This window comes from Scyliorhinus torazame, chromosome 10, assembly GCF_047496885.1.
Source record: "Scyliorhinus torazame isolate Kashiwa2021f chromosome 10, sScyTor2.1, whole genome shotgun sequence".
Classification (NCBI taxonomy): domain Eukaryota; kingdom Metazoa; phylum Chordata; class Chondrichthyes; order Carcharhiniformes; family Scyliorhinidae; genus Scyliorhinus; species Scyliorhinus torazame.
Window position 1 is genome coordinate 131,315,198 of NC_092716.1, and position 15,032 is coordinate 131,330,229.

General features: G+C 47.1%; 1 protein-coding gene across 15 annotated transcripts in view; it reads left to right on the plus strand.

Moving 5' to 3' along the window:
- Nucleotides 1-15,032, plus strand: part of madd (MAP-kinase activating death domain) — a 439,970-nt gene that overhangs the window by 345,761 nt on the left and 79,177 nt on the right. For 6 of the 15 annotated variants that reach the window (XM_072518747.1, XM_072518746.1, XM_072518754.1 and 3 more), the window contains 6 exons: nucleotides 1,236-1,289; nucleotides 2,678-2,772; nucleotides 5,954-6,037; nucleotides 11,157-11,315; nucleotides 12,931-13,051; nucleotides 14,537-14,599. In XM_072518747.1, the coding sequence (XP_072374848.1) occupies nucleotides 1,236-1,289; nucleotides 2,678-2,772; nucleotides 5,954-6,037; nucleotides 11,157-11,315; nucleotides 12,931-13,051; nucleotides 14,537-14,599 (576 nt within the window). The remainder of the gene's footprint in view (nucleotides 1-1,235; nucleotides 1,290-2,677; nucleotides 2,773-5,953; nucleotides 6,038-11,156; nucleotides 11,316-12,930; nucleotides 13,052-14,536; nucleotides 14,600-15,032) is intronic. The other 9 variants (XM_072518748.1, XM_072518756.1, XM_072518757.1 and 6 more) reach the window with 5 other exon arrangements.

Below are 15,032 nucleotides of genomic sequence, written 5' to 3' on the forward strand. Positions count from 1 at the left end.
CTTGATCAATCTTCTCTGTTACCTTATGGAAGAATTGAATCAAACCAGTCAGACCCCATTTTCCTGTAACAAATCCACCCTGGCTGTACATGATTCCAAATGAAATTTTACTTAATCCCCACTGAGTATTTCCAACAATTTGCCTACCGCTGGCTAACTGATCTGTAGTTTCCTGGTTCATTCCTCTCTTCTTGAATATTGGTATAACATTAGTAACTCCCCAGTCTCTTGTATCCAGTGAGGAGTGAAAGATTGTGACCAATACCTCTGCTTCTTTCAGCAACTTAACACACATTCCATCTGGACCAGGATAACATCTTTTTAGCACCTCTTGCCCAATATTTCCTGTCCATAGCATCGCTCACCCCTTTCAGCATAACCTTAAAATTCTCTGCTATGTGCAGAAGATACAAACTCTTTGTTTAATGCTTTAGCTGTGTCTTTACCCTGAACCTAAATTTCTCTTGGGGTCCTTAACAAAACAGACTGAACCTATGCCCAAGCTAACACTTTATATCTTCTCACAGTGCTTTCGGGTTCATTTTAATCTTGCCCTGTATTAACTTTTTCAGGTTCCCCCGGTACTTGATGTAATCTTTCTGCTCCTGGCATTTGTCATTAGCCTCTTTTTTTCCCACCTGTTTTTTCATTTATTTTCCATTGTCATCCAGGACACATGAACTTTGGGTGCTCTACCTTTTCCTTTAAAGGAATATGCATGGTTTGTGCCTGAATTATATCTTCCCGAGGACACAGACAAGGACAAGGTTCTGCCAGGGTTGGGTGGACTTGTCCTCGGATTTCCTTCCCTCCCCTCTCCCTGACCTCACATTCCTTCCATTAGTCACACCATCCTTGGCCATCTGGAACACGCAAGGGAAGAAAGGCATTTCTGAATCTTAACAGTTGAGGAAACATTTGGCTATGATCCTGGACTGTGGGGAATTTCTATTGCTGTGCAGGGAGTTTCGCGGCTGAGGGCGCTCCTGTTTACTTTGTATCATGATGTCGGAGAGTAGGAAACCTTGCGGCAGAGCTGCGGTTTCTCAGACTACTTGGTAATGTGGGTCATGCAGACAAATTCATGCTTCACCGATTCTCATGTAATCCTCAGGAAGCCATGTCCATTGGGGAATGGCTTCTTCCCGGTCATGTTGTGTCCTCCATTCCGCTTATTCAACCAATCTCTGACTCTCTGTCTTTCTTTCCTGCTTCCAATGCATCTTGGGTTGTAGAGTTGTGGAACAAGCACCAGGATATGAGAAAACAAAAAGCTTTGGAAAAACAGAGTAAGGAATTTGACAACTCCGACCTCATACAAAGTACTTCCTACTTTTAGAGCTAGACACCCTAGCTGTGTCTCCTGTTTGAATCATAGTCCTTTGCAATCTGTGCTTTAGACTCATTGCCTTTCACCTGTAGATATGCTGTTGGGTTTGTCTCTCTCTTTCTCTCTTTCCTGCTTTCTCCCTCTCTCTCTTTCACTCACTCTCTCCCTGTCACCTCTTTCCAGCTTGCTCTCTCTTTTCCCTTCCTCCCCATCTTTCTGTCTGTCTGTCTCTCTCTCTCTCTCACATGCTGTCACCCCTTAAACTTGTGGGACGCAGATGTGAGAGAGCGGAGGGGTGAGCTCATTGCTGTGTAGTCACAACGCATGCTGACATACAAGTTGGCCAATAGGCCCTTCGGCCTGATGCCGCCCGGCACAGGACCAAATGCGCCAGTGTTTAGTTTTGCTCTTTGTCTTCCAGTGCTGCCCTTTGAACTCATTGACTTCAGCTCCATGGGTTGTGGCATGCTCTTTTGAAATGATTGAATTTTGGGACTCGCCAGTTTCATACATTACTAGTAATCGATAACCACCTCATACTTTATGGGCTAAATTGGTAACCAGGAACAGTGTAACAGCTGCGGACGTTTATAGGAGTATTTGTAGGTGACATCTGGGATCCTGGTGAGAAGACAGTAGCAAAACCTCAGCTTAAAATCCAGTGAGACATCAAGAGAATAAATAGTGAAGTTACTTCTGCTGACTGATAACGAGGGCTACAGGTAGGGTGAAGATATCAGAAATATTGTCACACTGGCATGCTTTACTTTTAAAAGGAAGAATATCAAAGGATATGTGGGAAGAGCAGGGAGACGGGATTTGGGAGAAAAATCCAAAGACAGTCTCAACTGCTTACAGAGTTGGGTAGTGTGTAGTTGGGTGATTGTAAATAACAGGACTGGTTTTGGCACAATTGGTTGGTTTGGGTGAATTGTTATCAGCAATGGAACTGTAGTCAGCAGGGTTGATCTGGGTGGATGACTGTATATAGCATGACTATCATTGACAGAGCTGGTAGGTTTGGGTGGATGGTCTTCGTGCGATCGCAGTGATTTTCTATCTGTGTGAGAACCTGAGGGACCACCTTTCAACTGTGAACCATTGGTGTGAACACTGAAGCATTTGAAGAGAGCCCTGGACATTGAAACAATACCTGATGAACACCACCACATCAACGTATCCCTCTCAAATCTGTAGCATTGGAACACAAACAGCTTTGGTCTCTGGTTTCCTTAGAAGCTTTACCAGCCTGACACTGGGTAAAGTTGCGGGTGCTGTGACTAAGTACAGGTTGTGGATGGGTATGGCTCATCTCCCCACATGTTGACGTGAATCTCTTGGCCACAGGTACTGAGGGTTCCAAACACTTGCCCGACTTGGATCCAGATGAGAAGAAGTCACAAATCAGTGCGGATAGTGGCTTGAGTGCGACAAGCTCCCAGGTAAGTGCTTATTACTCATTGGTAAAGTGAGTATGAACCTGCATTGCAATGAGCCCTGTTTAGAATCACTTGACTGTATCGTGAGCTAGTGTTGCAGAATAAAAGCAAAATACTGTGGATGCTGGAGACTTGAAGTACAAACAGAAACTGCTGGAAAAGCTCATCAGGTCTAGAAGTGCCTTTGAAGAGAGAAACAGAGTTAATGTTTCAAGTCTGGTGTTGCTCTTTGGAAGTGAAGCTGCAGATCTGCTGATCCTTTCCAGCACTGCATTGTAATATTGTCAGGTCCCATTATAGGAAATGATTAGGTTTCCCCAGGGGATAGTGTTACAGCCGAGATGGGAGACATTCACTCTCCACCAGTCACAGCATAGGTTTCAATGATGTTTCCAGTTACCTGCACAGCCAAATAGTAATCTCAGAATGACAACTCAGTGCCCAGGTTTCTTCAATAAACAACAACATTATTAGTTTATTGTAAAACCCAACGTCCAGTAGACGGCAAAGCGTATTAACATATGGTAAAAAATATGAAAGTAGAATAATTACTTTTTCTAAATACCCTAATTCACACACCAAAAAATAAATAAAATAGAGAAATCTTGCCAAAAGGTTAAAAGTTCAAGGGAAGAGGGTAGATTATCTTGTTTCCTCCCCAAAGCAATCACCAGCTAATCAGCTTTTAAATGCAGTTTTCTGGGCATGGTTTTTTCAAAGCCATGAACCACCATGTGACCTTTTGTACATAGTCCACCCAGGGTCAAGAGGTTTCCAACTTCTTTAAAACTGCTGAATTACCTTTTCTGTAAAATGCTGTCTTTTCCAGGAGCAGCAGCAACCAGTGTCCTTCCAAAAACCCTTTCAGGGACCGTGTCTTTTAGAAACACATTCTTCCAGAATGTTCTTCGTTCATGAAGATGAACTACTTTCCATGATTAAAGTCGCGATAGTCCCAGGTGACCATAGGCTGCTTCCCCCTTTGAGGAGGAGAGCTGACTGGTGGAGGTTTAACCTGAGGAAGACCACACCTCAGGCACGGTGCGAGGTTGAGAAGGCAATAACTTCATGAATAAAGTCAGCCGGTACGGGAATTAGACCCACGCTTGTTGGCCTCAGCTGTCCCTCCAATTGACCTAAAATGGCCCCCAAGTTTCGAGTCCTTGAAGATTAACCATTTTCTGTGATTAAAGCGTTTACAACAATAGTAACTTGGGATTGTGGATTCAAATGTATTTGTGTGACAGACTGTGAATGGAGCCTGGGGAAGTGGAGAGTGAGTGGCACATCAATGGAGCTGGGATGGGAGAATGGTTGGGTGGTGAATAATGCTGAAAGGAAACATTTTTAAACACTAGCGAGCCAGACGCATGGTTCTTTTTCTTTTCACTGATGCGCTGACCGTCAGTAATCATTCTGATGCTCTATCATAGAATCATAGAATTTACAGTGCAGAAGGAGGCCATTCGGCCCATCGAGTCTGGCCCTTGGAAAGAGCACCCTACCTAAGCCCACACCCCCATCCTATCCTCGTAACTCCACCCCAACCCAACCTTTTTGGACACTAAGGGCAATTTATCATGGCCAATCCACCTAACTTGCACATCTTTGGGTTGTGGGAGGACACCGGAGCACCCGGAGAAAACCCACGCAGACACGGGGAGAACGTGCAGACTCCGCACAGACAGTGACCCAAGCCGGGAATCAAACAGGAGACCCTGGAGCTGTGAAGCAACTATGCTAACCACTGTGCTACTGTGCCCCCCCCCCCCCCCCCCTGTCATTAGTTATATCATTGAATTGAAGTCCAGTGTGACTGCTTTCTAACGTTTAAATCATTGTACCTTTAGGTGAGTGGCTGTTTGACTGCAGACATAGAGCTGTTTTTTATTAACAACTCAATGGCAAGTTGTGTTTTATATTGTTTTAATTTTTGGAATCCTTGCTTGTTAGGAGAATTTTAGGCGACATTGTTGAGGAAAGGTTGAAATAAAGTTAGGAATACAGAAGCTCTCTGGAATATGAAAGAAGTTGAACAAGAACTTCCTAAAGAAAGCATTGGTCTATTGCAATGATTTGTGGCTGTACCATTTATTTATTGTGTAAACATTTTGTATCCCCAAAATGTAACCATTCTGATTGAGGGATGTGTTTCCTGAATTCTGAGAGAGAGGGACATGTTTCCTGAATTCTGAGAGAGAGAGGGACGTGTTTCCTGAATTCTGAGAGAGAGACATATTTCCTAAGTTTTATTTATTTGTTCATGGGATGTGAGTGTCACGGGCTGTGCCAGCATTTATTGTCCATCCCTAATTGCCCTTGAGGGTGCAGATAAGAGTCAACCACATTGCTGTAGGTCTGGAGTCACATGTAGGCCAGACCAGAAGGACAGCAGATTTCCTTCCCTAAAGGACATAAGTGAACAGATGGGTTTATCCCAACAATCGACAATGGTTTCATGGTCATCATTGGACTTTTCTTTTAATTCCAGATTTTTATTGAATTCAAATTTCACCATCTGCAGTTGTGGGATTTGAACCTGGGCCCCGAAAGCATTGCCCTGGGTTTCTGGTTTACTAGTACAGTGACAATACCACTACATCACCACCTCTCCAATTCTAAGAGGGACATGTTTGCTGAATTTTGGAGGACATTATGATTTGAATTAATTTAAATTTAATTTTCTGACTCTCTGTCTGCTGACTGTAATTGAATATTTCTGTACTGCAAACCTCCCACTTTTCAGACTTGCTTCACCCACCCTGCAAACTGGCTATGTTCTCCATTGGGCAACAGTTCACCCAGAGAGAAACTTGCTTCAGAGGCAGGAGGAATGATGGAATAAGTGACACAAGATGGAATAAGTGACACAGAAGCAGGTTTGAGTGTTTGGGATGATTCGAGTACAAGGAGGAAGCTCGCATTCTCAATTAGGGATGAAGGGCAGGGGAATGCATGCAAGGAAAGAGACAGTACTTACCACGTGTATGCTCTTGAATACCAGTGATTAGTACATCATATTAAGACTGGTTGAACCAACCATGCATTTAGGTGGTTTTGAATTTAAATTGTTCTTTTTGGTGTTGCTTGGTAATACTCTCTCTCCTTTATTCTTCTGCCCTCTTTCCTTCTCGTTTCTTGCTCTCCCTTCCCCAACCCGCCAATCACCCTTCGATGGTGCCAGAAGAGTGACAGCGAGTCTATCACCAGCTCCGAACCGCCTGCACTCACCAGGAGTACCAGTCAAGAATCAGAAAGCAGCACCGTGGTAGGGCAGTGACAAGCTGGGGCGTGTGCATGGTGTGTGCAGTGGGGCAAGCTGTATTGTCTGATAAATAATCGCACTTCCGTCCAATTCAACAATGAGGAGGAATCACCGAGTTGTTTCACAGAGACCTCAAGAATAGATAGCATTTACCCAACGTGCTAAAACAAGGGCAGAGATTTGTGAGGAATGGGCTATCATTTTGAGATAAGGTACCGGTATATTAATGGTGCTCATTTTAAACAAGGGTGGGAGACAAACCCAGGCAATGTTCGATCCAGAAGTCTGACTCTCAGTTCTGTGTAACATGATGGACTCCATTATCAGAAGGTATCTTTGAGTTTCTGTACTGTAACCCAGTCAGCAACCTGGATTGAAAAGGAGATCAGTCCTCCCGCATTCTTTGAGGAAGTCGCAACTTAAACCCTGACATGTGCCCGAAGCCAACTTCTAAAGTTACGCGGGAAAAGCTGTGTGGACTTGTGTAGATGCTGGCTATGATGCGAAGCTCTTTGAATATTGATGTTGGGGAGTGCCCTGTGGACCAGTGTGGTGACTGTGCTTAATTTCTAATTAATGTCATTAACCTTGACATCCCAATGTACAAATACAATCAACAGAAAAAGCAGTGGGATCTCAGGAATCGTTGCACAATTTACAGAACAATGACGGTCAAAATGAATCGAGACAAATAGAAATACTATGCGGAGGGAAAATAAAATAAAATGGACCACCACATCCACTCCATTGCTGATGTTGAAAGAGCTACACATTTCAGTGGCCACTACTGTCAACTTGCCCAATCAGCTGAGCTAGGAGGAGGTTGAACTATAATAGTCAATATAATACAAATTAGAGAGTCCTGGTCCAATTGAACAGGGCTCTGGTGGGATGGACATGGACATTGAATAGTGGATTCAGTTATGAAATGAAATGAAAATGAAAATCGCTTATTGTCACGAGTAGGCTTCAATGAAGTTACTGTGAAAAGCCCCTAGTCTCCACATTCCGGCGCCTGTTCGGGGAGGCTGGTACGGGAAATGAACCATGCTGCTGGCCTGCCTTGGTCTGCTTTAAAAGCCAGCAATTTAGCCCAGTGAGCTAAACCAGCCCCTATTTATTGCTACTGAGCTACAACAGATGGGGACAGTGGAGAGAAGAGCCACAAAGGTGTCTGACTTGAAGGAAAAGAAATAACAAAGAACTGTACAGCACAGGAGCAGGCCCTTCGGCCCACCAAGCCTGCGACGATCATGATGCCTGCCTAAACTAAAACATTCTTAACTTCCGGGGTCTGTATCCCTCTTTTCCCAACCTATTCATGTGTGCGTCAAGATGCCTCTTAAAAGTAGCTAATGTATCTGCTTCGACCACCTCCCCAGCTGCGAGTTCCAGGCACTCACCACCCTCTGTATGAAAAAAAAAAGCTTGCCTCTAAACTTTCTCCCTCGCACCTTAAACCTATATCCCAGTAATTGACTTTTCCACCCTGGGAAAAAGCATCTGACTATCCACTCCATCCATGCCCCTCATAATTTTGTAAACCTCTACTTCGTTCCAGTGAAAACAATCCAAGTTTATCCTCTCCTCATAGCTAATATCCTCCAGAGCAGGCAACATCCTGGTAAACCTCTTCTGTACCCCCGCCAAAGTCTCCACATCCTGCTGAAAGTGTGGCGACCAGAATTGTACACAATATTCCAAATGAGGCCTAACTAAGGTTCTGTACAGCTGCAGCATGACTTGACAATTTTTATACTCAAAGCCCTGACCGAATAAGGCAAGTGTGTCTTCACTACCTTCTCCACCTGCGATGCTACTTTAAGTGATCTGTGGACCTATATGCCCAGATCCCTCTGCCTGTCAATATTCCTAAGGGTTCTGCCATTTATTGTCTAATTCCCACCTGTATTGGACCTTCCAACATGCATTACCTCACATTTGTCCAGATTAAATCTGCCATTTCTCCGTCCAAGTCTCCAACCTATCTGTGTCCTGCTGTATCCTCTAACAGTCCTCATCACTATCGGCCACTCCACTAACCTTTGTGTCGTCCCCAAACTTACTAATCAGATCAGCTATATTTTCTTGCAAATCATTTATATATACTGCAAACAACAAAGGTCCCAGCACTGATCCCAATGAAACAGCATTAGTCACAGCCCTCCATTTAGAAAAGCACCCTTCTACTGCTACCTTGTGTCTTCTATGACCTGTTCTATATCCATCTTGCCTACTCACCTCTGACGTAAGAATCATAGAATTTACAGTGCAGAAAGAGGCCATTCGGCCCGTCAAGTTTGCACCAGCCCTTGGAAAGAGAACCCTAGTTAGTTCCACACCTCCACCCTATCCCAGTAACCCCACCTAACCTTTTTAAACACTAAGGGGAATTTGGCATGGCCAATCCACCTAACCTGCACATCTTTGGACTGTGGGAGGAAACCGGAGCACCCGGAGGAAACCCACACAGACACGAGGAGAATGTGCAGACTCCGCACAGACAGTCACCCGAGGCCGGAATTGAACTTGTGTCCCTGGAGCTGTGAGGCAGCAGTGCTAACCACTGTGCCACCATGCTGCCCAATATTCCAATTAATGGGCAATTTAGCGTGGCCAATCCACCTCCCCTACACTTCTTTGGGTTGTGGGGGTGAAACCCACGCAGACACGGGGAGAATGTGCAAACTCCACACGGACAGTGACCCAGAGCCGGGATTTGTACTCGGGTCCTCGGTGCCGTAAGGCAGCAGTGCTAACCACTGCGCCACTGCCCCACCCAAGCGGAGTGATTGGATATTTCAGCCCATTACGGTGGTTGTTGTCTGAGAAGTGACCTTAAGGAGCAACATGAGGTGGTTAATGGAAAGAAAAAGATCAATCTACAACATGAAACTGCGTTGCAAGGTTAGGAAAGGATGGATGAAGATTCAAACTCTTTAAAAGGCAATTTTCTCAGTCTGAAATCAGGAAGCTCTTTAACAAATGATAATCAAACTGAGCAATGGTTTAACAATAGAAGTACAGGAACAAAACCCCTGGAATCATTGGCGAGATTATGACCAACAGATTTAACACATTGGGATGTGGTCTGTATGGTCACTCTAGGTGGATGAATGAAGATGGACTGAATGGGCTTCCCCATCTATAGCTATCAAATGATTTCCTCCAGTCGTCCCCCCCCCTCCTCCTTCCTTACAATCACATACATCCAAACAACCCCCTCCCCACAGTGACTGGGTATACAGATGGAGATGCCAGTAATGGAACCCCGAATACAACTTTAAAATGCAAGGCCATGCCAATGTTAGATTATCCCTGTGGGGAGATTGCATTCGCCTCCCTCAGCTCAGAGCCTTCTCATATACGCAGACAGGGCCCTTTCTGCCCAGCATACTAGGGTGTTAAGGACGGTCCCTGAGACTTTGAGGATCCTGAGGCCAATCACTGTAAACGGTAACCCAGTGTTCTATTCTCTCTCTCTGTTCAATACTGATTAAGTTAGTGTGTAGGTTTCGCTTGGAAGCATTTCTGCAGGATTGCTCCAAGGGCTGTATCTTTACACACAAACCTGCTGTCGACAGGTGACAGAAGAGATGAGACAACTTTGCAATATATCACCCACACCTCTGATCAAAGGAATGGCCAAAGTCACCGTGTTTCCCAACACTGGGTGACCAGATCTTCCCGAGTGTGGAAACATAATCTCTAGCCTTGTTCAGTTCCAAATCAAGAGCTCTGGATCCAATCAATTTCGGGATTTCCAACAGAAAACTGCGGAATTCTGTGGAATCTCCTGGGACATCTCTTTCCCAAGAACATACAAATTAGAATCAGGAGGAGACCCCCTCGGGACTGCTCCGCAATTCGATGAGATCATGGCTGACCTGATCGTTGCCTTACCTCTACTTTTCTGTTTGGTCCCCATAACCCTTGCCCCCTTGTCAATCAAACATCTGTCTAACTCGGCCGGGAAGTGATCCAATGACACAGCCTCCACTGCTCTCTGGGGAAGAGAATTGTACAGACACACAACCCTCAGAAAAATAATTGTAGCTGTGTTGAATGGGAGACTCAAGATCTTATATGTTCAATGAGTTCACCTCTCATTCCTTTAAACTCCAAGGGGTATAACCCTAACCTGTCCGACCTTTCCTCATTAAAGACAATCGAAACCGGAACATGCAGAGGAAACCCACGCAGGCACAGGGAAAAAGTGCAAAACTCCACACAGTCACCCAAGGCTGGAATTGAACCCGGGTCCCTGGAGCTGTGAGGCAGCACTGTGCCACCGTGCCTCCTTGTGACTTCCTTACCGAGCTCTAATAAGTTGGTCAAATCTGATTTCCCTTTCTCAAATCCATGTTGGTTTTGCCTGACTGCATTATGATTTTCTAAATGTCCTGCTATTACCTCCGAAATAATGGATTCCAGCATTTTCCCTTTGACAGATGTTGGGTTAACTTATCTATAGCTTCCTGCTTTCTGTCTCCGCCTTTTCTTGAATAGAGGTATTATGTTTTCCCAAAGTGTTTGGCACCTTTAATGATCTGAAATTAGTTCACAGTTAAACATTTAACAATCCTTTACTGACCCATAGTTAGCATCTCAAAAGTTCTTCAATAGATAGTAGATGCAGCCTTAAGAATTCTTCATTAGTCCTTAGCATTTTAGGGGTCATTTAGTAGGTTGTGGTTGGTGATTTAAGAACTTTAACCTGTAGTAGTGCTTCAACGGTTTTCCCATCTTCACCCCTAATACCCCTATTGAGGGTTTAAGTTCTTTGACTTCAGTGCTTGCTCCCCATTGCCCTCACTGGGGGTTTTTGCATCCACATTCCCATTCCCCTCACTTGGGTGTCCAGGATTTTGACCCAACAACGGCGATATATTTCCAAGTCAGGATGGTGAGTGACTTGGAGGGGAATTTACATGTGGTGGTGTTCCCAGGTATCTGCTGCTCTTGTCCTTCTAGAAGATAGAGGCCGTGGGTTTGGAAGATGCTGCCTAAGGAGCTTATATAGCGGAAGTGTTTGATGTAGCGTTGCCCTGGAATCTGGAGTGGTGAGCTGTTGCTGTGTTTGGGGTGTTAATACTCACTGATGTTTTAATCTGCATCCCAGGTCAGTAACAGTTCAGGAGAGACACTGGGAGCCGACAGTGATTACAGCAGTGCTGCTGGAGAAAACATTCCAGGGAAAGGCTCCTCGGGCACGACAGCGTCCAGAGGAACACTCTCGGATAGTGAGATTGAGACTAACACCGACACCAGATACATATTTGTGAGTCTGCATTCAAGCAACTCTACGCTGACAAATGGAAACTGTGTTGATTTATTTCCCCTGTCGGGTGGCACGGTTGCACAGTGGTTAGCACTGCTGCCTACAGCGCTGAGGCCCCGGGTTCGACCCTGGCCCTGTGTCACTGTCTGTGTGAAGTTTGCACATTCTCCCCGTGTCTGCGTGGGTCTCACCCCCACAACCCAAAGATATGCAGCGTAGGTGGATTGGCCACACTAAATTGCCCCTTAATTGGAAAAAAACAAATTGGGTACTCTAAATTTATTTAAAAAAAGATTTATTCCCCCTGTCCTTCACCTGGGACAGAACAACCAGTGACGTTCCTGGGCTGAAATTGGCCAGGTCAGAACAGGGAGGCTTTGCTGCATATTTATTCGGAAACTAATGGTGAGGTGCCAAGCCTCATAATTCAGATTTCAGCAATGTTTTTTTAAATAAATTTAGAGTACCCAATTAATTTTGTCCAGTTAAGGGGCTATTTAGTGTGGTCAATCCACCTACCCTGCACATCTTTGGGTTGTGGGGGTGAAACCCTTGCAAACATGGGGAGAATGTGCAAACTCCACATGGACAGTGACCCAGAGCCAGGATTGAACCTGGGACCTCGGCACTGTGAGGCAGCAGTGCTAACTGCTGTGCAACCGTGTTGCCCCAGTAGATCTTAGCAATGTTAACAGCAGATATGATCAGGGTTGAATGAAGTGAGTATAGCTGTCTCGATGTCCTGTTAAAAATGGACGATCCATTGAGTTAATGTGGCAAAACTAGCCAGGAAGCTGTCAGAGAGGAGAGGGGATAGTGAGGCTGAGAGTGGGGGTGTCAGAGGGGAGATAGTGATGTGGGTGATAGGGGACTTGGGATGGTGAGGCCTCGGGGGGGATGGTGAGGCCTCAGGGGGGATGGTGAGGCCTCGGGGGATGGTGAGGCCTCGGGGAGATGGTGAGGCCTCGGGGAGATGGTGAGGCCTCGGGGAGATGGTGAGGCCTCGGGGAGATGGTGAGGCCTCGGGGAGATGGTGAGGCCTCGGGGAGATGGTGAGGCCTCGGGGAGATGGTGAGGCCTCGGGGAGATGGTGAGGCCTCGGGGAGATGGTGAGGCCTCGGGGAGATGGTGAGGCCTCGGGGAGATGGTGAGGCCTCGGGGAGATGGTGAGGCCTCGGGGGGGAGATGGTGAGGCCTCGGGGGGGAGATGGTGAGACCGGTAAGTAGTGAGGCCGGGGGCAGAGAGTGGGGCTATCATAAGGGAGATAGTGAGGCTGGGAGATGGGGGACTGCAAGAGTGGGTGTGAGAGAGGGGATAGGCCTGGGAGATAGCGGACTGGGAGTGGAGTGTGTGACAGCTTGTTGTGTGAAATGTGAACTGTTATTGGAAAATGATGTGCGCTGTTTCCACTGGGAGTGCTGAGGCAGGCTATGAGTGGCATGAAGAAAGTTATTGAGGGCGGGAAGCTGGATGATGAGCACGAAGAGGAATGGTAAAAGAGTGGTGGGGAAATGTGGGATAAGTGTGTGCGCTGTGCAGATCAGCAGAGTGGAGAATGAACTGATGAATGAACGGATTTGGCGAGAAGCTGATTGAGATGTTTTTGTCTAACAGGCGAAATCACACATGCTGGGACCTGGATTCAAGGCTTCTAAAGGTGGCAGTCCATATCCACAGCCCCCTGTACCACCCGAGGATATCAGTCAGAGGGTTTACCTCTTCGAGGGATTGTTGGGTAAGAACTCAGACAAATCCTGTCTTTTTCAGATGAGATGATTACGAAGTGCTGAATGAGTAGTGATTTGAATCACCTCCTTACCCCAGAAACCATGAGGTACCAGAGTAAACAGTAAACCCCCCCCCCCCCCCCCCCAATCCCCAGCCTGGATCACCCACCAGACTGGGTGACAACCACCCCCCAGTCCCTTTCACCCATTGGGTGACCTCCATACTTATCACCCACGAGATGACCTATCCGACACTCCTCTCCGCTGACTTCTTTGGGGGGGGGGGGAGCGTGTCGGGGGGAGGCAGTGGCGTAGTGGTATTGTCACTGGACTAGTGAACCAGAAACCCAGAGCAATGCTTTGGGGACCTGGGTTCGAATCCCACTACTGCAGATGGTGAAATTTGAATGCAATAACAATCTGGAATTAAAAGTCTAATAATGATCATAAAACCATTGTTGATTGTTGTAACAACCCATCTGGTTCACTAATGTCCTTTAGGGAAGGAAATCTGCCGTCCTTACCTGGTCTGGCCTACCTGTGACTCCAGACCCACAGCAATGTGGTTGACTCTTAACTGCCCCCTCGAGGGCAATTAGAGATGGGCAATAAATGCTGGCGCAGCCGGCGATGTCCATATCCCATGAAAGAAATTATAAAAAACTGAAGTGGAACCTTGTGGCTCAGAGACATTCCAGTGGAATAATATCCAATCGCCACCTGTTACCAGGCACGGCACAGCCTTCTGGGATCATTCATTGGCCATCAGCCACATCACTCAAACTGAGGCGAGCCAATCCCCAATTACCAGTCCAAGTCAGCACAACCTTCTGGATCCTGCTGTTTGAATTAAAGGCAGAGGCTGTCTTAAAAACTCGTGTCCACTTGCCATCCATCGATCAAAAATGTAACAACAAGAATAAAAGAAAGGGGGAAACAAGACAATAGTAGAGAATAAAGAAGAAGGAGCAAGAAGGGACCCTTACAAGTCTCATTACCATGTTTGAGTATCTGTGCACAACTTTGATTAGAAATCTTGCAGAGTTGCACTGTATATTTGTACAGCAGGGTGTCGGGGGAGGCAGTAAACCAGAAACCCAGGGTAATGCTCTGGGGACCCGGGTTCGAATCCCGGGTACATGATATTGTTTACGTTAATCAGTCCATGTATTAGGTCCACACCTCGTGGCTCCTGTCTGAATTCAGGTTTGTGTGTGAGGTGAAGCAGATATTGGCTGCACTCGGAGTTGGGTTTATGCTTGTCCCTCTGCTGCAGTTTCTGACTGTCTTCACAGTCTGACTGTGTGTGTGTGTGTGTGTGTGTGTGTGTGTGTGTGTGTGTGTGTGTGTGTGTATGTGTATGTGTATGTGTGTGTGTGTGTGTGTGTCACACTATCTCATGTGAAGGGAATAAACCCTCATCATTCTGTCTGAAAAATGTAACTAAATGCCCGGCTTTTTTCCTTCCTATTTGCTGCTTGGGACCCGCTCAGGGAGAGACAAGAGCTCAATGTGGGATCAGCTGGAGGATGCAGCCATGGAGACCTTATCTATGAGTAATCAGCGCTGCTCCTGCTTAATTCCTGCATGTTTAGAAATCTCAGCAGTCACTCTCACAGCCGGCCCCCGCTCCCCCCAGCCGGCCCCTGCCCCCGCTCCCCCCAGCCTGCCCCCGCTCCCCCCAGCCTGCCCCTGCTCCCCCCAGCCTGCCCCCGCTCCCCCCAGCCTGCCCCCGCTCCCCCCAGCCTGCCCCCGCTCCCCCCAGCCTGCCCCCGCTCCCCCCAGCCTGCCCCCGCTCCCCCCAGCCTGCCCCCGCTCCCCCCAGCCTGCCCCCGCTCCCCCCAGCCTGCCCCCGCTCCCCCCAGCCTGCCCCCGCTCCCCCCAGCCTGCCCCCGCTCTCCCCAGCCTGCCCCCGCTCCCACCAGCCTGCCCCCGCTCCCCCCAGCCTGCCCCCGCTCCCCCCAGCCTGCCCCCGCTCCCCCCAGCCTG